Source organism: Lynx rufus, unplaced genomic scaffold (assembly GCF_022079265.1).
Source record: "Lynx rufus isolate CCGP_SWC_20201006 ecotype Redwood Valley unplaced genomic scaffold, mLynRuf1.p SCAF_6, whole genome shotgun sequence".
Classification (NCBI taxonomy): domain Eukaryota; kingdom Metazoa; phylum Chordata; class Mammalia; order Carnivora; family Felidae; genus Lynx; species Lynx rufus.
The window spans coordinates 137,797,316-137,818,568 of NW_025814878.1; the positions used below are offsets into that span (position 1 = coordinate 137,797,316).

Genomic DNA, 21,253 nt, shown 5'->3' on the forward strand with positions numbered 1-21,253 from the left:
AGGTAGTTGACCTCAAGTGTGAACTAATTAACTTAGGGCTTGTGTAATATGCTTTAGCAAAAGTAGATATTTAAAAATAATTGACTTGTTTTTTTTTTTCATTTTACAAATGACAATATTTAAGGTGCTTTAATTTATTTTAATATCACCGAGCACATTTTTATGGTGATTCTTTCAACTTTAATGCAGGTAGGTATCAATAGATGAAACTTTTTTCTGGCATAATACGATCATTAGGCTTATTCACAAAATATATGTCTTATAAAGAACATCATCATTCACAAGTATTTTAAAGCTACTGTATTTGAAAGAGTGCAGGTTTTTGAAACTCAGCAGTTGTAATGATTATTGAAATGCCATACAAAGACAAGACAAATGTGTAGTGTTGGGAGAGGTATTTCTACGGGGAAGGCAGGCACCCACATGTCAACAGGTTGGGTTAAAAAAGTTCTTTTGCAAAGACTTGCTGGAATTAAGGACTCATTTTTCCTGAAGAGTAATAATGTATATGGTAGTTTGATTTTCAGGCAAACCCAGAATGTATTAGGAATATCTATCTGTTTCATGCATTTTCACAGGACTCTGGTACTAGTTTTGAGCAGACCTAATTTCCAGTAAAAAGCTACAGATTTTCCTTCTCTTGGTGTACATGATTCGGCAGCATACTCCCTCTTGAGTCTGTTTAGGATTAAACAGACTTTTCTGTTTGCTGTTTACCCATGTGGTGGGTAAGGTAGTCTGTGTTCATAGAGGAGTTGCTTTATGAGTTGGGTTTACAGGTGAGGCGGTGAGGCCCTTACTGACATCCTCAAACATGTAACCAGCTCTTTCCAGGGCAGCAAGTCTTACCCATGGGTCTCCACGCCCATGATTACCAGCCACAAGAAGAATGAGATAATGGGGAGGGCCGTGTCCCTGACCACCCATTTGTTCCCCATTTTCTCAGATGGTGGTTGATGGTGAAGGCTGGACACAGTGGGCTGGGATAGGTGGGCCCTCTCTGCTTCCAGCCCTATGGCATGTCCTGTGAAGATCCCTTTGCCTAATTCGGATGCTTTATCAAGGGATGCCCACCCCCTCACTAGCTGTGCCTGGTGTGGGGAGGCGAAGCTGTTGGGGCAGAACCTTGGCTGGAATGCTGTGTGGTGGAGGGGAAGGGAAGGAAAAATAAATCACTCAGTCTAACTTCTTTTGCTTTATTACGTTATACTTCCCCCAGCCCCTTTCTGGTGAATTTGAGGTAGTTTTCAGATGCCCTTTAGGTTGACCCAACCAGCTTCAGCCTACTTCTCACTCTTCAAATTCTATGAAAAGTGTCCTACAAGACAAATTTTAGTGAAACTAGGCACACTTTTCTCCTTACTCCTGGCTTTATTTCAGATTTGTAACATTTTACCTTTATTTACTCAGACCAAAGTATTTAATTCAGCCCCCTCATTTTACAACAGAGGGAATGGAATACCCTCAAATAACTAAGTATAAATATATATGTGTCTGTCTGTGTTTGTGTATATTATTGATCTGTGTTATACAAGTAATAAATAATCCAGGAGTACAGCGTCTGTCTTACCTGCTGTTCTCTCTATGATGTGAAGCGATGAGTCACATGAGTAATTGTATTACTTGTGTAAAGTACTTGGAAGACAGTTTCACTTGCATTAAGTCCTGTGCTGCATGTCATAAAGATGAAAAGTTTGAGCCATCTGTTACTTAAAAAAAAACACACACACAACAATTTACCCTGGTATATACCACCTGGTGTTTAACTAGGCCTGGGGATCTGTTCCAGTTCTAGCACTGCTTCATTGTACAAATATTGGGGTGAGGATAGGGAGGGTATGGTGATAGCTTCTGTGACTTGGGAAGGGCCTCTTTCACTGAGTCTCGAACAATGTTATTCGGATCATTGTTATTTCCTATTGTGGCTTGCCTGTCATTAAAAACAATTTTGTCTTAATTTTGAAAATTGGGTGTGAGGAGTAACATTACACAAAAACAACATTATACAATGATGGAGATAATGTTCTGTGCAGCATGATTTAATTTGGAGCCGTGGATGGCCACCTGCTGGGCCTTTGTTCTTGGGGCAGTCTGGCCGGTGGCCCCAGTGTTTTGGGTCTTCGGTTGGTCACGTGGCTGTTGAGATCTGCCTGGGTTAGTTGCAAGCCATTAATCTGGTAGCACAGGACGATGGGATATTTGACTGCTGGGTTTTTGAATTAAGAAAACAAATCCCTTTTAAAGCTATTATTCAGCAATCACAGAATGCTTTTAACATGTTGATATAACATCAGAGTCTTTACATTTTATCTAGGGGTAGCCTATTCTTATCTACAACATAAAAAAAAAAATCCAGTACCATTTGGCATTATGGTAACTAGCTACCATATAGCACCTGTCTGCTTACCCACTGTGGTGGAGTTACTCTGTAATTCAGTGACTAACCTTGGGACACTTTTGAGAGTGACAGCCACTAATATTTATGCTGGGATAAAAGGTGAAGACAAAGACATATGGTCACTCTGTTTATAAGGCTTGGTCATTTTTTACTGTCCTCTGTGATCAGGAATAACCAAATATTCCATATGTATTTAAGGATAATTCTTATATTTAAATTGCATTAATTGTGGCTGATATGGTCCTTGAGACAGAGAAGGTACTCAAATCAATATTTTCAAATTGAATAAATGTTTACATTTTAAAAAATTAAAACTTCTGCCAAGTATCTTTAAAAATGTACATTTTAAATTTTTTTTTTTTTTTTCAACGTTTATTTATTTTTGGGACAGAGAGAGACAGAGCATGAACGGGGGAGGGGCAGAGAGAGAGGGAGACACAGAATCGGAAACAGGCTCCAGGCTCTGAGCCATCAGCCCAGAGCCCGACGCGGGGCTCGAACTCACGGACCGCGAGATCGTGACCTGGCTGAAGTCGGACGCTTAACCGACTGCGCCACCCAGGCGCCCCTAAAAATGTACATTTTAAAACCGCTTTTGCATAAGACTCTTCTCTGGTTTCCTGATATTCGGGTTCAGTCTCAGGCTTCCCTATAGTGTGGTATTGTCTGTTGACCTATGATGTGAACTCTTAAATCACTGTAATACATAGCATCTTAAAAGGATGGGCAAGCACTTAAAAATTGTAGTTGCCTGTTCTATCTAAAGTAATTTAAACTGCATACTAGTAGAGGGAGCCATTTGGTCAAGTGCTTATTATGACTTGTCCCAGTAACTTATTTACTTTTTCTTATTACTTGAAGTTGTGAAATGATTCATTGGCTACCTAGCAATTCCTTAAATTTCTTCTGAGAAAATAGGGCAGTCAATCCATTTAGTTGTCTGATAGTATGTAGAGATTTTCATAGTGTGGAAAGATGGAGATTTCGGATGCTTTTTCATGCTCAGCTTTACTCTTGTGTTTATCACTTTGGACACTTTCAGCAATGTTCTCTCTCTTCATGAGCCCTAATGCATTACATATAAGGCATAGGAATTTCTCTCCTTTTTTAGATGAGGTAATAAAAATGGTGTTTGTTGCCCATCTGCCCATCTCGTGAGATAGATTGGATTTAACTGAACCCTGAAATGTGGGTTGCAGTGTTGGGGGGTTTTGGAAGTCAGTTGTGGTTTAGAGGGACTCTGTGATGCAGGGCTGGGAACTTTGGTGTTTTCTTCTGGTCCACGGTAGGTGTTTTTAAGAGAGCTGTTAGAAGATCTTGGGTTCTCGACCATGTGAATTGGTTGGTTTAAACATCCCATTTGTCCTGGTCTCCCTGTTTCTAATATGAAAGAGTTGAAACGCGCTATTTAGACCTCCATTTCTTTATCCTTTGTGTGTGCACGTGTGTCCTGAGGGTTTCATAGGCTTGTTCCTTTTGTATCTTTCCCTATTGCTGTCTACCACTCTGGTCTGATTTCTTTCTCTTGATCTTTCTGTTTTTTTTTCTTCTTGTTCTCAAGCCTTGCCTTTTTCACCTGAGTAAAAGAGTTCACAAAGTCTTCTTTATCTCTACCCTAATTGTTCCTAGTATTCAGATACTGGTCATGACAGAACTTGCGTGGGTGCCTCATGATTTTTATACAGTAGAACTGAATTCACGAGGAAGATGGTTATTTACTTGTTAATTATCTTTTCATTCTCTGTGGCAGGAGAAGCTTCAAGGGCAGGCGTGCTGTTTTGTTTACAGCTATATCCCCAGAGCCTGGAGGGATGCTGGGTGCCCAATAACTGTTTTAATAAAAAGAATAGATTAAAAAAATAAAAACAAAACAGTGAAAGAAAGGGACACCTGGCTGGTTCAGTCAGTAGAGCATGTGACTCGTGATCCTGGGGCCAAGCCCCACGTTGTTGGGAAGGGGGAGGGGAGACTGTTCTTAAAATAAAAAAAATTAAGAATAGAAATGCCATAGCTTTCCGATAGTTTACCAAATCAAATATTATTTAGGAAGAGTCATGGAGTTCCTTTGCTTTATAGAAACTGTCTTGAACTTTGGCTGGCACTTGAACCATTTAATGAGGGAGAAGTTACTTTGGAGTGATTCTTCCTCTAATAATGCAGGTGTATAGTCTCTTTCCTTTCTAGCACTTGTAGTCCCTAGACTTGATTTGACTACTTTTATCAGTTAAGATCCTTTTTGTTGGAAGTAATAGAAATCTCAGCTGAAACTCACATAAGCAATAAAGAAGTGGCTTATTCTCGCAAGTCCAAGAAGGCTTCAGAGTGGGTTGCTTTAACTTGGTGTTGTCATAAGAGACCCAGTTTCCTTGGTTCTTTTTACTCTCCCTTTTGCTACCTTTGCTTCATCCTTAAAGCTTGTGCTTTCTGTGATTATGAGGACAGGAGTGGCAGGGGAGTCTTTATTTTCCTTGTTCGTATCTAGTTGGAAGAAGGCTGGCTTTTCTTCATTGAAGACCTGAGCAAGACTTCTTCGTGCATCATTGGTCCGAACTGACTTTGGACTGCTCTCCCTGAACACGGGCAGGGAGACGGAAGTGCATTTGGCTTGGACTAATAATCATCTCAAGTGAAATAGATGTTGGTTCCAACTGCGCTGCTCATGAAAATCCCATGTGAATTAACCTTTATAAATACGTTTTTAAAGACTGTTGATTTCCTGAACTCCAAGATAAGACTTCCCAGAGTAATTAGGTTCATAACCAAGAGGATGCTGGGTAAAGTCAACATTATCATCATAATCACTTCATTAGGGAAATTACAGCATTTACATTTAAAAACGTGACAGTTTTTGTTCTGTCTTCCCAAGTTTATTAAATGTGCCACATTGTTTTTGTAAAGTAGAAAGTAGGTTTTTGTAAAGTAGAAAGTAGAAATTGGAACTATGACTCCCCCTTAAGTGTGTTGGCACTGATAACAATTGATATGTTTAAATTATTTAAGTAAAATGAAATCTTGTTGACCAGAAATACCTGGAAAAAGATAAGTAGGACATAGTGAAGCTTACTGAAAAAAAAAAAAAAAGTCAATATATAAGGTAACGTGCATCTGTTACCTTAACTTACTAAAAGGTTTCTGATTTACTTGGAGTTATGGTAATGGATTATTTTCATTTGGCGAAGAATTCTTAGTAAATGTTTTTACTAAGCAGCATGGAAGTGTTATGATATTGTGGAGGAAGCCCTGAATTAGGAGCTGAAACCCAAATTTCTCTCATTTTCCCACCGACACAGTAGAGAGGATGGTCTCAGGTGAGCTCACTCACCTGTCCTGTTGCGTCTCGTCACTTCCAGGACTTGAGAGCAGTTGTGTACTCATCCGTGACCGAGTGAGGTATCCCGGCTTGTGAAAATCTAATGGCGTACCACTCTCATGAAGACCTGAGTGCAGATACTTTTTTGCTTAAGGTTTTAAAGTGAAGTAGTCGGGGTGCCTGGGTGGCTCAGTCGGTTGAGCGTCTGACTTCGGCTCAGGTCATGATCTCACGGTTCGTGGGTTCGAGCCCCCCGTCTGGCTCTGTTCTGACGGCTCAGAGCCTGGAACCTGCTTTGGATTCTGTGTCTCACTTTCTCTCTGCCCTTCCCCTGCTCATGCTCTCTCTCTCTCTCTCTCTGTCCCCAAAATAAACAAAACATTTAAAAAATTAAAAAAAAAAAAGTGAAGTAGTCATCCTTCTCCTTCAGAAGGTAGAACTCTCCCACAGGCGTTCTGATTTCTGTGAGCACACCAAGTGTTTCTTTTTGCTTTAAATAGTGGAGACCAATGTGAATTCGTCTCTTATTCTTTTCCTTTAAGTTTATTTATTTATTTTGAGAGAGAGAGAGAGAGAGAGAGAGAGAGCGCGCGTGCGCGCGCTCATGTGGGAGGAGCTGAGAGAGAAAGTAGAGGATCCCAAGCAGGCTCCACACTGTCAGTGTGGAGTTGGATGCAGGGCCCAAACTCATGAACCGTGAGATCATGACCTGAGCTGAAATCAAGAGTTGGACGCTTAACTGACTGAGCCACCCAGGCGCCCCAATTCGTCTCTTATTCTTGTATTCTGTTTTCCAGCTCACTTCTCTGAACCTCATTTTCCTAGTTTGTAATGTGAGACTCTCTCCCTTAACACTTAGATTCTTCTTGAGGGTTGCATGAGGCAGCACATGATGCCTGTGGAAGTTGCTCTGGAAAAATCTAAAGCAGAATAATTTCTAGAAACATGGACAGTGAGCTGCACAGGACCACCCCTTAGGCTCCCATCTTTTGTCTTACTGAGACTTTTGTCTCTCCCCTGCCGCCATTAGAGACTTAGTATAGTGACTTGGGTATTCAGGATCTTGATGTGTGGGGGTTGAAATTTGAACCCTATAAACTGGAGGTGAAAGAATGTATTGCTTGTTTTTTAATAGTTTATTATTCTAACATGCAAAACCCACAAACTTTCCCTTTTATCACCATTTTACAAGTGGATCTATGAAACAACTAGAATTTAAAATCAGAAAATGATTTTTTCCCTTACATTTGTATTTGCTAATTTTCAAATCTACTGAAGTTTCTTCTCCTATCAGCTGGGTGTAAAAAAAATTGCACATAGATTGCAGCTTTTTGGTGGGGAGTTTTCAAAGAAATTTTACTTTTTTCTAATAAAAATGTAAATATTTGGAAAGGAAAACTTTTCTACTGATGTATTTGGTATTACCCTTGTGGAATTTTGGTGGGAAGTACTACTTTTGGGGACAGATAGTTCCTGCCATAGTCACAGACTCTTAGTGCTAGAATCGGCCTCAGGGTTCGTGTTGTTTTACCATTTTCCTGTCTGGGTGAGAAAATTAAGGCTCAGAGAGGAAGATTTGTCTTCCTGTCAGTTATGGCACAAGCCGGGCCGCGAGTCGAGGTCTCTGGAGCGTCAGTTTGGGGTTTTGCTCCTTGAAGCGGCCTGCCTCTCAAAGCCCCGCTTGTGTTCTCAGGAAGAAGGGGTGCAAGCGTGCGCGTACAGGGCGGCCCTGCAGACAGACCTGGGTCCTGGGCGCCCTCCGCGCTTTCGACGCTCCGGCCCGCGCGGTGGCCAGCCGCCGCCACGTACAGCAGAGGCACAAGTCCTCTTGGGGGCCTGTCTTTGAACCCTCACGAGCAATTCTGAATGACTGGGTCTTTTCCCTGTCGTTCTAGTGACCTGTGACAGGGATGGCCGGAGGATGTGTCTGCAGACCAACTGTAGTCTTCAGCTAACCGTGACATCCTGTTTATACACCATGGGTTAAAACCACTTTCATGTGGCTTCTGAGATATATAGGAAGGTTCACAAGACTTTAGAGACAGCTACCACAGTTGTACTTTTCTTCCCCTTTTTGTGGACTGGGAAATTTCTGGTTATTTAGCGCTACAGTATTTTTTTTTTTTTTTTGTATTAGATATTTGTCTTCTGTTTAACTCCTTCATTATAAAATACGGTAAGAAGTTTAGAAACCACAGAGAAGTGTACAGGTTAGTGAATTATTCTAAGTCAGACATCCCTGTAGCTACCACCCGGTTGCTTACCCACACTGGAAACCCTTCGATGCTTCCCGCCACGGCTGCAGCTTTCTCCCTGCGTCCACAAGTGACCAAGCGCTGCCTTGACTTTTGTAATAATCACTTCTTAGATGGCTTTATCACCCAGGTTTTTTGTTTAGATGATAAAGTTCAATCTTGCCCATTTTAAAAAACCTTGTATGTATTTTTGGAATATATATATATATATATATATATATATATATATATTCACTTCTGTGCATTGGTAAACTGTGGAGTTACTTAAAGGAGAAATTGACTGATTTCAGTAGAATTCAGAGAAAAATTTCTGGAGGGAAATGGAACTTCAAAATTAGCCACAAACATTGCCTCTAACCTTTGTAATTAAAAAAAGCCTCCTAAGAACGACCTGTTTTGTTTGTAAGGTAAAGTGAAATGGATAATTGATGGGATTATGTAGTTAAAGCAAACCAAATCTTCTCTCTTCTTCCTTAGCATGTATAATTTTGCATCTGGAATATTTTGCACTTGCTACATTGAGATCGTTCAGTAACTATTCGTTGATTATATAAAAACGTCTTAATTGTGGCAGTCCTGTGTAGCGTCTTCCTGTGCGCACACAGCTTTTCAGTCCTCCTGGTGACACTGAACACAGCTTCCGAGGCGCCATGAGCACATTCTCTTCTCTTACGTGCCTCTCGGAGGGAATACTTGGTCCCTTTTTGTATGACTGCTGAACTTTCGTGTCTTCACAGTAGACGGTGGTGGGAATGAAGAAAACCTATTTTCTTGTGTATTACAGTATGGTTTCATGTGTTCACGTCAAGTTGCTAAATGGCGAGTGCTGTCTGCTGGGTTATTTCACTCGACCGTTTCAGTTGATGTTGGTGTGAGTGATATTAGCGTGATGGTAGCGTGAGTGTGGTCACATTTGTCCTTTGGCTGGCACTGCAGAAGTGGAAGCGTGGTGGCACTTTCTCCCACCCCCCACCGCCCACGCCCGCCCACCAGTTGTTGGTATTTGGGTGTTTTCACATAGAATGGGGGGGCCGTGTCTGTTTCGCTGAGGTTTTGCTTGCTGGAACTAGAAGTGAGCCCTGTCGCTCCAGGATTCGTCTGGGCCCAACTATGTTAGGTGCTCTTGTCAAAGAATTTTTTTTCCCTCGTGAAGTTATAAAGTAGTTGCATTTGTTATAAATACCTTTCTTATCTGAGGTCAGATTAATCATAAGCAATAGCTGTATTACTTTTGTGAAGATGTAAATAGAATTGTATTTTTTACAAGGAGTGAGGGAAGGGACAAAGTAGAGAGTTGAGGGGAAAGTTGTGCTGCTTATAATCAGTAAGAAAATAATTCTTAAGAGTATGATAGTAATTCTTATGAATTGTTTATTTGATCTGTGAGAGTGAAAATCGTGATAGGATTTACTATAAAATTCACGTGGAAATAAGTGGTGTTGGCACTGATCACATGTAGTTCATCTGATTGGATCATCTGTTTCTGACGATGAAAAAGATTCCTGTTTAATGGTAGTTTTATTAAATTTTAAGAGACATAAACATGGCTGTTAATCACAACTTTAGTTAATGACTCATCCTAGTATTATTTCCTGGTCTTAGGTGTTCTTTCAGAATTTACTGAATTGCAAGAAGGGGTTTTGTTTTTAAGTTTATTTATTTAGTTTTGAGGGAGGGAGAGAGGGGGCAGAGGGGAGGGGCAGAGAGAGAATCCCAAGCAGGCTCTGAGCTGCCCAGAGCGACTGAGCCAGCCAGGCGCCTCCCCCCCAAGAAGTTTTTTGAAAATGTATTCGAAGGTGTGTAAAGTGAATCACATCTAGGCATTGCCCTCGAGGAGCTCATAGTTTCGTAGGGGGAGACATGTCTTTTGCAGGAATTACGGTTCTAGAAGTCAGTGCTGAATGTTACAAATCATTTGTTGTAGGAACAAGTACATAATTTAGGACACTGATTTTTCTGAATTAGCTAGTTCACTTAGAATATGTTAAAAATGAGTTGTTTATGGTGCCCTGATAATATTCTCTACCTCTTGTCCCTCCGATGAAACCTCTTGATTATGCAGGAGTTAAAGCTTGCTGAAGCCCAGTTAAGGCAGGTTTGAAGAAAGTTTCTCTTCTCTTGCTCTGTTCTGTAGATGGGGATTCCATATTCCATTACTGTATGGATTAGTCAAGGAGACAACTCTTACTTTTACCTGGGCATGAGTGTCTCTTGGTTAGCCACTTTTTATTGTATTATTTTAAATTAAGAAAAAAAATTTTTTAACATTTATTTATTTTTGAGAGAGACAGAGACAGAATGCTAGTGGGTTAGGGACAGAGAGAGAGGGAGACACAGAATCTGAAGCAGGCTCCAGGCTCTGAGCTGTCAGCACGGGGCCCCATGCGGGGTTCGAACTCATGAGCTGTGAGATCATGACCTGACCTGAGATGGGACACTTAACCGACTGAGCCACCCAGGCGCCCCTTATTGTTTTATTTTAAATAACAAAGTGCTTTTCTCTTACCCCCTCCAGAGGATCAGCTTTTACATTAACTAATGCCTCTTTGGATAAGTGACTTTGAAAAAGGCACGAAAGGCTTGGAAATCTTGTTTAGGAACTTTTTATAAGTTTCTGATATTTTTTCATTCAGACTGTGTAGCCAATTCCAAAATCCAGTGGATCTCCCCCAGAAACCAGGTTGGGATCTAAAGGTACCCCAGCTCAAATTGTATTCAGGATGGACTAGAAATAAGCCCATGTGTGCATTTTCCTTCTGAACTTTGGTTCCTTTAGTTCAATTTTTAGTTGAATCAGAACTGTATACTTCCCTATTCCTTCCTCAAAATATAACCTAGATTTCTGTTGTAATTTAATTTTTGTTTTTCTTGGTAAAAGTGATAAAGTACAATGAGATGTGCAAATTGGACAGTGAATTGAATAAATGTAACAGCTGATCTCTTTTCACTCTCAGTTTTTAAAGGTCTTCTGATATACTGATAGACTCTTGAGATTGCTTGCTTTCTTTTTCCATTTTCTTCTTTCTTTTGTTTCTTTCCTCTGTCCAAGGGTATTACCATCTAAAGTGTTTGCTAGGAAGAGTATCAGGATATTGATCTTTGGGGAGGTGAACTAACTACAGATTTGCTTTTCATTTTATGAAATGAATTCTCCATAATAGGACTACATCTGTCGTAACTTTAGGTTACTTTTTGTGTTGGTCCTTTTAAGGAAGGAGTGTCTTGCTTACTTTAATTAGCTTAACAAGAAGGGAATGATTGATTTGAATGGTAACTGCTGTGTAAGTCTTAAATGCAGTTTTAAAGGTGGTGAAGTATCATGTATATAGTGGTCAGATTTTCTGAGCTTCACTCCTCTTACTTTTTCTTGGATCTCGAAGTTACAAGGTACAAATATCATTGAACCTTAAACTTCATAATGTAGGGGAGGAAAAAAGAAACAACCTTTGTGTGTACTTTCTTAGGTTCATCCACTGGGGCTTGGGAATCAATCTGATAAAAGATGGCTTAACAGGGGGAAAAAACCAAATTTAGGTATGCAGGGGTAGTTCATGAGGACACGTGACCTAAGGAGGAGGTTGCAATTTAGAGATTGTATGCTATCTTAACAAAGGGGTAAGAGTAGAGAGGAGCTGAGATGAAGGAGAAAGGGTTTGGGGTTCCTTGGAGAGAGGGAATTTATGGTAAGGTGATTAGAAATACGTGGGAAATGAGGGTTGTTTAGTAGGGTTGGTTATGCAGATATGAGATGGTTTGAGTTGTCTCTGGAGTAGTTCTCTTCCTGATACTGGAGAGGGTGATGCCTTCACACATGGAGATTTATGTTCTTCATTTAACCTAATTGTGGGGGGGTTGGGCTCTTTTCCTGAGCCTGCTATTTCTTTTTCCTTTTTTCTTTTTTAAGTTTGTATATTTTTAGAGAGAGAGAGAGAGAGAGAGAGAGTGAGAGTGTGCATCAGTGGGGGAGGGGCAGAGAGGAGGAGAGACAGAATCCCAAGGAGGCTCTGCACCATCAGCACAGAGCCCGATGTGGGACTTGAACCCTGAGATCATGACCTGAGCCCAAATCAAGAGACATATGCTTAACTGACTGCACCATCCCGGTGCCCCCTGAGCCTGCTGTTTCTTAATTGCTTTTTGCTCAAAATAATCTTCTTGTCAAAGTGCTGCATTTTGCGGTGGCATATTCTGGCCCTCTTCAATGACTAAACAAAGTTCTGGGTGACTGGTAGCATTGTACCAGATTTTAGGAGGCTTACTTAACCTTTATTTGAGCCTGCATTAACTTCTTCCTGTTTGAACTCAGAACACTAATATTCTTTTGAAGTAATTCATCAAAAATCCTAGTATTAAGGTATTTTTTAATAACATATACAACATGTTAGTGTAGTACTACATGTGTATGATTTATGTACAACTGTATGTATTTATGTATCTGGGTTATCTCCCTCTTTTTTATGCTGGTGAGTTCTTCGATTAAAAGTTTTGGTGGCCACTTGATATCTGATGAGCCTCTAAGCATATACTGCACACACATTTCATTAATGAATTTGTGAACATCATATATATATATCAAGTGAGGCTGTTGATGGTCATCATTTATTCCAGAGGTTTCATAGATCCATTGTGTAACAGAAGTGGCGGTGGGTGAATTGAGTAGACAAGCTAGAAATGACATGTTGAGAGGTAAGAGCCAACACAAAAGGAAGAGAAGAATCCATCTGTGTGGCTTCCCGAGATTATTTATCACTGGGCCGCACGGCCTTAAGATCTTGGTAACCCTTGGCTACCGACATCATTATGTTGAAGCAAAGGGCAGTGATGGATGACTGTCAGTTCTGTCTTTACCTTGGGCAAGCTATTTCATCTTTCTGAGCCTCTGTTTTCTCTTTTATAAAATGAAATCACAGGGCTAGAAAGTTTGGGGTGTCTCTTACAGATGTGAAATTGTCTGCAGTGCTGAAGGCAGTCAACTGCGGGTACAGTTGGAGTCACCATATTTTGCACCTATAGGAAATGCAGGCATGCCATACAAATATTTTAGAAACATTTCCTTTAGAATGGTTACCTATTTTTTTGACCATACATGGTTTGGGATGTAGGCCAGTGTAGGGGATAAGGCTTCAGGAGGTGAAAGAAGGCAAATTTGGGTGAATAAGTGGGAGCTAATTAACGGGAAAAGACAAGTGTTCAGTGATTAAAAAGGCAGACTTGATGGGGTTTATCCATCTTGAAAATAACCATCCAAATGTGTATTCAAATATGTAACTGGGGATAGATACCTGCAGACATTCAAGTCCAGAGTAACTGGGGTTTTGTCTCATGATCGCGAGACTCAATGTTATTTTAACTAAACCTAGTTATGTCACCTGGAAAGCCAGCTTGACATGACATACATTTCCATTGCTCGAAAACTGAAGCCCCAATTCTGTAAGACAATTAAGCACCCCTACTATCTGGTTTCTAAAGCTAGTGGCTTAAAAGTTGTATCCAAAGCACTAAAAGCCACAGGTTTTTTCTCTGATTCAGAAATTCAGCATCAGGACTCTTGGGCAGGATAACGGTAAGTCAGTCAACAGCAAGTCCATTCTCCCCGTTGTTTTTCCAAAAATTGTAGAATTATTCCTAATACATCTTGTTCTCTTGAATTCAGTCCGTCAGCAAAATCCTCTACCTGTACCCGGAAGAGTGCCCAGGTTCCACCCACTTTTCACAACCTCCGCTGCTACCTCCAGGAACATGTCTGCCCTGTCTCCTTCCACCTCTGTCCCCTCATGGTTTACTCTCAGCACAGCACTCAGAGTGATCTTTGTAAAGCGTGTGCCAGAACAAAGCACACCTCTCCTCCTTCCTCGACTGCTTGTTCCAAAATTTACAAGAGGCATCATGGTTGTTGAAGTATATCATGCACACAGATCCTTATTTGCTGAGATATTTTTATGTTTCACATGGCTACTTGTCTAACTATAAATACTTCAAATAGGTGTTCCCTTAAATATTTGCAGAGAATACTCAACATGCAGAGACTGAAGACTGTGCTTGCTTTGTACAGAAACAGATTGATTTGACTCTCTTTTTAGTGCTGTTATGTGGAAGTTTTTATGAGTATATCCATGTGCATTTAGAAAGGTGAAAGATCATGGGGCACCTGGGTAGCTCAGTCGGTTAAGCATCCGATTTGTCTCAGGTCATGATCTCACGGGTTCGAGCCCCATGTCGGGCTCTGTGCTGCAGATTCTGTGTTTCCATCCCTCCCTCTCTCTTCTGTCAAACATAAATAAACATTTAAAAAAAGTGAAAAAAAAAAGAAATGTAAAAGATCAGATATATATCTAAGAAATACTTTTTCATGAAAGAGAACTTTGGTTGAAGACTGAGTCATTATTAGGAGTATTATATCGATTAAGCATCACATCGAAGGGAAGATGGGCGTAGTAGGAAAAAAGAACACGGAGAGAGAAGCAGCATTTCCTCCCTGCCTGCTTCTTGTGCAGAACTGTGTTTTTCTTGATTTTATTTCTTGAGTGTATTACTCTGCTATGAGATCGTTCACAAAAAACAGAAAAACAGGAACTGTCGAATACTGTTTCTACTTTGAGGACATTCGATACATTATAATCCCCATAAATTTCTGTGTGGTTTTAATCAAGAAATGTTTGCTCTAATTTTTATTACACGATCGAAACCCAAGTTGGATTTCTATTCTGAGATCTGGTGTGCAAGGAACAGGGGATCTTGGGTGCCCATCTGAGCTCCAGCACCAACTCAACGTGTGAACATTGGGCTTCAGTTACTGCATCTTCTTGACTCTCAGTTTTCTCATTTGCGAAATAAAGCAAATGATACTATGTGATCTTTATTTTTTACGATTTCTGTGAATTTTAAGGTTCTGAACAAATTATCTCTTGTATTTAGTAGTTGACAGAAAAGAGGGAAAGGTTTCTTTATGTTTTCTGCATCACTCTAGTGCTGTAGTCAAGGATATGTCTCTAATTTTAGAAGTGTGTTTCAGGAAAATAAGGATGATTATAGTGAATTAGTTTTACATGTAATTTTTATTTTAATTAACATTTCAAGGCTATCTAAAATGAAAACATGGAAATTCATGCTACCTTAAACTTTCTTAAGGTATTATTGTTACCAACGTTCATATTTTGAAGGATAAAAGGTTTTAAAGATGTGTCTGTGCTGAGTACTTTCTAAAGAAATTGTTTTATTGGCTTTTATTAACCGGAACAAAGCTCACTAAACAAAAAGAACAAGATGTAAGAAGGGAATGTTTAGAACAAGAGGACTCAGAGAAATTGTGTTCAAGCCTTTGCTGCTTTATTTGGTCACATATAAAATGAGGCATTAACATTCCATAACGGGGCTGTGATTTTTGCTTTGATTCTAATTCTGGTCTACCCTAGCATTTTAAGTCCAAATTCAATAAAAGCATGAAATAATATTCTAAATAAATCACTTGTTCAAGCATCTCTGTTTTGAACTTTTCCTCTTAATTTTCTGGTGTTGTGCTTACTCCCTGAAAATCAGCCTTGGACTGTTTTATGACCTGGTTTAGTGTTTGTAATGTCACTGGAACATTTTCCCTGTATTGTTGTACTTATTGGCTGTACGGTTTTCAAATGTTACGGAGCTAACTGCATAATGGTTAACCCGATGAAGTGCCGTGGGAATGCCGTGTAAGTGCTGATCCTGATGATTATTGTTGTTAAAGTATAGGTGTTGGTGGTGATGTTACCTCCTTTTTGTTTTCCACACTAGTATTTTTATCCTGTGGAAATGTTTCTATAGCTCTAAAGAGCCTTAAAGTTTTGTACTCAACCAGATTGTCTCCACACCTTTCGGGACTATTCTATCCAGGGTTACCAACCGTCACATTAACTTCATTCCCAGCTGGCTGACTTGAATCTCTGGAAACCTGATAGGCATTCATGGAACCTCCGATTAAGTGTGTCCTGTGTGAATTTGTTGCTTTCTGTTCCAGTCCTCAGCCAGCTGCTTCTTTGGGCCAAATCTGACCTGCTTCCTATTTTTGTAAATGAAGCTTTATTGGAACAGACACACACACACACACACACACACACGTAATGTTATATATGATTGCTTTTACATTAAGGTGGCAGAGTTGAGACTCTTCCAACAGAGACCTGTGAGTAGCGAAGGCTAGGGTATTTACTCTCTAGCTCTTTATATAAGATGTTTGCTGATCCCTCTTAGACTCAAAACCTTGGCATCACTTTGGATTCCTCCTTGGGTTTTCCCCAAATATATTTAAGAGGAAAACCCATCTCCTTTCCTTTAATCTTTCTTTTTTCAGATCTTTCACCTGCATTCAGGTCCTCACATCCTTTAGCCTAGAGTATTAAATAAATTTCCCCACCTCTTGGCTCCTTCTCCCCTTATGTTTCATTTTATGTCTTGCCATCAGCGTGATGTTCCTAAGATTTGGTGCCACTCTTTGTCCGCTCTGCTACCAGAACACTTCCCCATTCCCACTAACTTCAATAGAAACTCCCCAGCCTCTCTCTTAAGGTTCCTTCCATAATATAAGCTTTGCCAGTCTCCCTCATACAGGAATTCTGTAGTGTAACACTTTCCTCTGACGGTCTTGTCTTCGTCCATGCGGGAACAACCGCCTTGGGCTCTCTGTCTCCATTTTCCACCTTCTCCTCCTACCGTCTGCCCTAAAAACCCCCTCAAGTTTGTTTGGAAGTCTTTACTGTCTGTTTCTGTCTGCATATTCCTTTTCCCTCCCTGATACATATATGTATAGCCTGTGCCTCTTTCTTCACTCGTGGCATTTTATCTGATGCTGTGTTGTTGATGTCCTTTTACGTCTCATCCGTTATAAACCAGAAGCTTGTTGAGTGCAAAGTGCGTGTGTTCCCTTAAACTCTCAACATCATGTCTTAGGCGTGCTTAATAATTAAGTAATTGAGTCACATTATAGGAGGCAGGCCTTCTAAATTGAATGTAATTATTGGTGACCTCACAGACTCCCTTGGATGTTTGCAGTGATTCTGGGTGTTAGAGGGAATTCTTGAGGAAACCAGATGTCACTTCCTCATGTAGATTGTTAATGTAAATGGAAAGATTTTTTTCGTCTGATAAGGTATTTCACATTTACTGCAAGAAAACTGTTTGTGTGCGGTGATGTGTATGGTGCTGATAAACACAAGTAGAAGCAGCAGGCAGAGCCAGGCAGGAATTCTCTTGGATGTGGTAAGCAATCTACCAAACTCAGATTTTTTTTGATTCCGTTAACACGTTCCCCCCAGCCCCACCCCCAGGATTCCAAGAGGAAAAATTATACCAAAGCACTCTAATAAGTTATTGAAGTGAAACCCTTACAGATGATGTTAGAATAGTCTTTTACACTCTGCTTATCCGTTCATTCAGTCATTCCCTGCATTCCTCCCGGAAGGTTTTGATGCGGCTGTCAATTCCAGATAGCTGGTTCTGTTAATCCCAGGGTTTTTGGGGGGGCCTCCTGTTCTGAGTTTGTTCTCTGGAAAAAGTTGAGAAAAACAAAACAATGTGCCAGGTGTAGAGACTTTTCACTTCACAGTGGTATGTTCCTGAAACTGGGCTGCTGATACTCTTAACTTCCTCAAATGGTTTTAGAAACAGAGATTGCCAGGGGGCGGCCAGGAAGACAGTTTGGTGTATAAAGCGTAGTACCCAAGCATGTGGCAAAAAGGAAAAAAAAAAAAAAAAAGAAAGGAACAAAGCATCACTATATTCCAAAACCCACACACTTGAAAAAGAATTAAAGACTTGAAAATGTAATTTTAATTGGGCAAAGGACATGCATAGTTTCTAGGAAAAGATATCCGCTCTGCTGGGTTCACCACTGTTTTCCACTGTTTTCTAGCACATAGTCAGTGTTTGCTGTATACACGCATGTGAGATAAATGAGTAACACAGATGCATAAAATATATCCCAACCTTCTTCTAAGTAAAGAAATGCTTCATAACTGGAAATGTATGCCTTTGAATCGGCATTTCTACTCTCTGGAATTTATTCTAGGGAAATAATTAGCATAGATTTCACATTTATGTTTCCATAATCGTGGAACACTTTCTCAAATACTCAAAGATGTCTATCTGTCCATCCACATGTATATGTACATATGTTGTTAGCATAAGTTAGCATAAGCACTTAAGCTTATGCATGTCTCCAGGGAACAAAACTGGGAGATATATGAATTCCCAGGATAGAAAGGGTATTATACCTTCAATTTCTTTAACTTTTGTTTGATTTTTTTAAAAGCATATTTTATTTTTATACTGATCAAAAGACTGAGAAGTTATAGAATGAGTTTTAGGTACATTTTCATTAGTAATTAAAATAACTTATTTGAATGGCTAACTTGTCTATCTAGAAAGTGTGTTTTTTTAAGTTTGTTAATTTTTAGAGAGAGGGAGGGAGGGAGAACAAACGGGGGAGGGGCAGAGAGGAGAGACAGAATCCTAAACAGCCCAGAGCCCAGTGTGAGGTTCAGACTCACGGACCGTGAGATCATGACCTGAACCGAGATTAAGAGTCAGAAGCTCAACTGACCACGCCGCCCAGGGGCCCCTAGAGAGTGTGGTTTGTAAGAGTGCTTTATATCCTTGAGAATTCTGTGGAAGTACATTTTTTGGTTTTGTATTGGGACGGTAACGAAAGACATTATCAGGTTGGAGTGCTGTTGTGTCCTTTAATGGTGTGATCAATGGATGCACAGTTCAGAAGTCTTACAGTTTTCTTGCAGCGGTTGTAAGAAAATCCAGCTTCTTGGTAGAATGAATGGCTTCTTATGGTTTGGAGAACTTATATGCACTTACATCAGTTTCCAAGGGTATACTTGTGAGCAAAAGAACGACTCTGTTTTTCTCTTCATCTTTCTAGAAAAGCTCAAGAGGAGAACAAGAAAATTGTGCTAGCTGGATGTGTTCCTCAAGCCCAGCCTCGGCAGGACTACCTTAAAGGACTGAGTATCATCGGGGTAAGCTTGTACCTGACGGGGAGGACAGAAAATCCTAGGTTGTTGAAACACGTGATAGGCCCACATTTGATTTGCTCTTTCTGTGTTATTGACAAGCTCTGTTATGCTTCCGACTACCTGTCAACACACTTCCCCTGTTGCCGCTGAAATTTTGTCATGTCTGTGTAACTTTTTCACCTTAGCACAAAAGAATGTTCCAGATTTTCTTGTTGAAAACACCAAACATTACGAAGCCATAGTATGGGATTTAGGTCCATTACTAACCCCTGGCCTTTGTCTGCCTGTCCTGTGCTGCGTTTTGCCATGGTGTACGTATCATTGTACTTTTCCCATCCCACGGACCCATGTGTCATCCCTCCAGCACACGGATGCCTTTTTCTGGAACGCCCCACTTCTGGTCCCTCTCACATCATGACTGCAACATGATTCGTTCCGTTCAGCCTCCTCTGACCCCTGCGCGGCCTTCCGCAATCCTGTGCCTCAGTTCCTGGGTCGCAGCTCACTGTGCGGTTACCTGTCATCTGCTCTCTCATCGCAGCATTCCACAGAGTTGTGATTTTACCTTGACTCTGAGAATTTTTTGATTAAGGCCACCTTTCTACTTAAATCATTAACTTTACAGGACAGCTTTTCAGTCTTTTTTAAAACTCTAACCATGTTACTCCAGCCTTTCCCATGGTGCCTGACATACAGTAGGCACTCAATAAGTGCTTGGTGACCGGCTGAAGGAAAGAATCTTCCTACTATATTTTGGTCATTGGCATGCCTTCTTCCCTGTGGGGCACTTAGCATTGTGAAGTCAGGACACTTCCTGTCTGTTCCCTCTCTCATTCTTTGTGGCCATCACTGTTCACAAAAGGCCCAGAGGTAGCTGGCCTTCAGTCGGTATTTGTGACCACATGGTGGTACTTCGTCCTCCTCACCACCCTCCAAGGGCTGTACTCAACCTGCTCAGCAATCTTCTTTTAAAGTAGGCTTTGTTGATTTTTTAAAGAAATATAAAAATTCAGTATGCGCATAAAAAAATCACATGAATAATTGGCACCTGGAATGAGGTTTATTGGATTTTTATTTATTTTATATACTACTGACAAGTTTTGTTTTCTTTTAAGATTTTATTTTTTTAAGTAATCTCCATACCAGTGTGGGGCTCGAGCTTATAACCCCGAGATTAAGAGCTGCACGCTCCGCCAGCTGAGCCAGCCAGGCGTCCCGTTATCGACGACTTGTTATAGTGTGTTCTCAGTGTAATGAACTTGTTTTCTGCTGTCGAGTCCTTGCCCCACTAGCAAATTTAATAATCTGTGAGCAAACATTCTCGTGTTAAACAGAACCTGAATGTTTGAGAAGTTTAGTTTGTTTTCACCATTTGTCTGTTTACTTTATGATTTCTCCTGGTTTAAGGGATGAAATGAATATGGACTCCCAAGTTATGTTTTCAGGTCAGACTAACTTTCTCCATAAACATAGTCCTGCTGTGTTAGGGAAATAGGAAACTCGTTAGAATTCGGATTCAGAAATGGAACGTGGCAAAAACATAGGATTCCTCTTAGATTTCACCTCAAGGAATTCAGTTATCGGAATAGCATAATTTCTTTAGTATGACAAAGCCTCTTCTCTGTGTACAGTTTGGTACCATTTTCCTGAACTCCGCTGTGTGCAGTGATGGGCTCAGAATATGTTAGGAGGTAGGGGGGATTCTAAGGGAGGATGCCCGGTGCCAGCAACGGGGAAGATTATCTCAGGGGTGATATCGTCTCATGGCTTTGGCGACTAACGTCTCCCTCTTCCCCGTTTAGTCCAGTATCTTTTGCGTTCTGTTTCCTAATAGTGTTTAATTACCTCAGAAGTTCTTAAGACTTCCTTATTTTGCTCCTTTATGAGAATGGAGAAATAAGGTCACATGTTTTAAAAAGGGAATACAAGGAATATTCATAATTCCATCCCTGAAACACAGTAAGTATAACTTTGCTTATCCCCTTCACTTTTTTCCCCTCATTGTGTCCCTCGTCTGTTTCTTTTTAATGTAAGCTCTATGCCCAACGTGGGACTTGAACTCATGACCCCGAGATCAAAAATTGCATGCTCTACCGACTGATCCAGCCAGGCACCCCACCTTTAGACTCGTGCACATTTGACTTACTGTAATCTCCAAACCATTTTTATCCTTATGTCTCCATGAGCTTTTAAACCATTTTAAATCTTGTGCTCTCTTCGGTATTACATGTACTAAACCACTTTAAATCTTGCATTAGCACTCTATTGAAGGATATGCCATCATTTACTTAACTAT

General features: G+C 40.4%; 1 protein-coding gene across 1 annotated transcript in view; it reads left to right on the forward strand.

Moving 5' to 3' along the window:
- Positions 1 to 21,253, forward strand: part of CDKAL1 (CDK5 regulatory subunit associated protein 1 like 1) — a 664,701-nt gene that overhangs the window by 160,889 nt on the left and 482,559 nt on the right. The window contains exon 6 of the mRNA XM_047101748.1: positions 18,864 to 18,960. Coding sequence (XP_046957704.1) covers positions 18,864 to 18,960 — 97 coding nt within the window. The remainder of the gene's footprint in view (positions 1 to 18,863; positions 18,961 to 21,253) is intronic.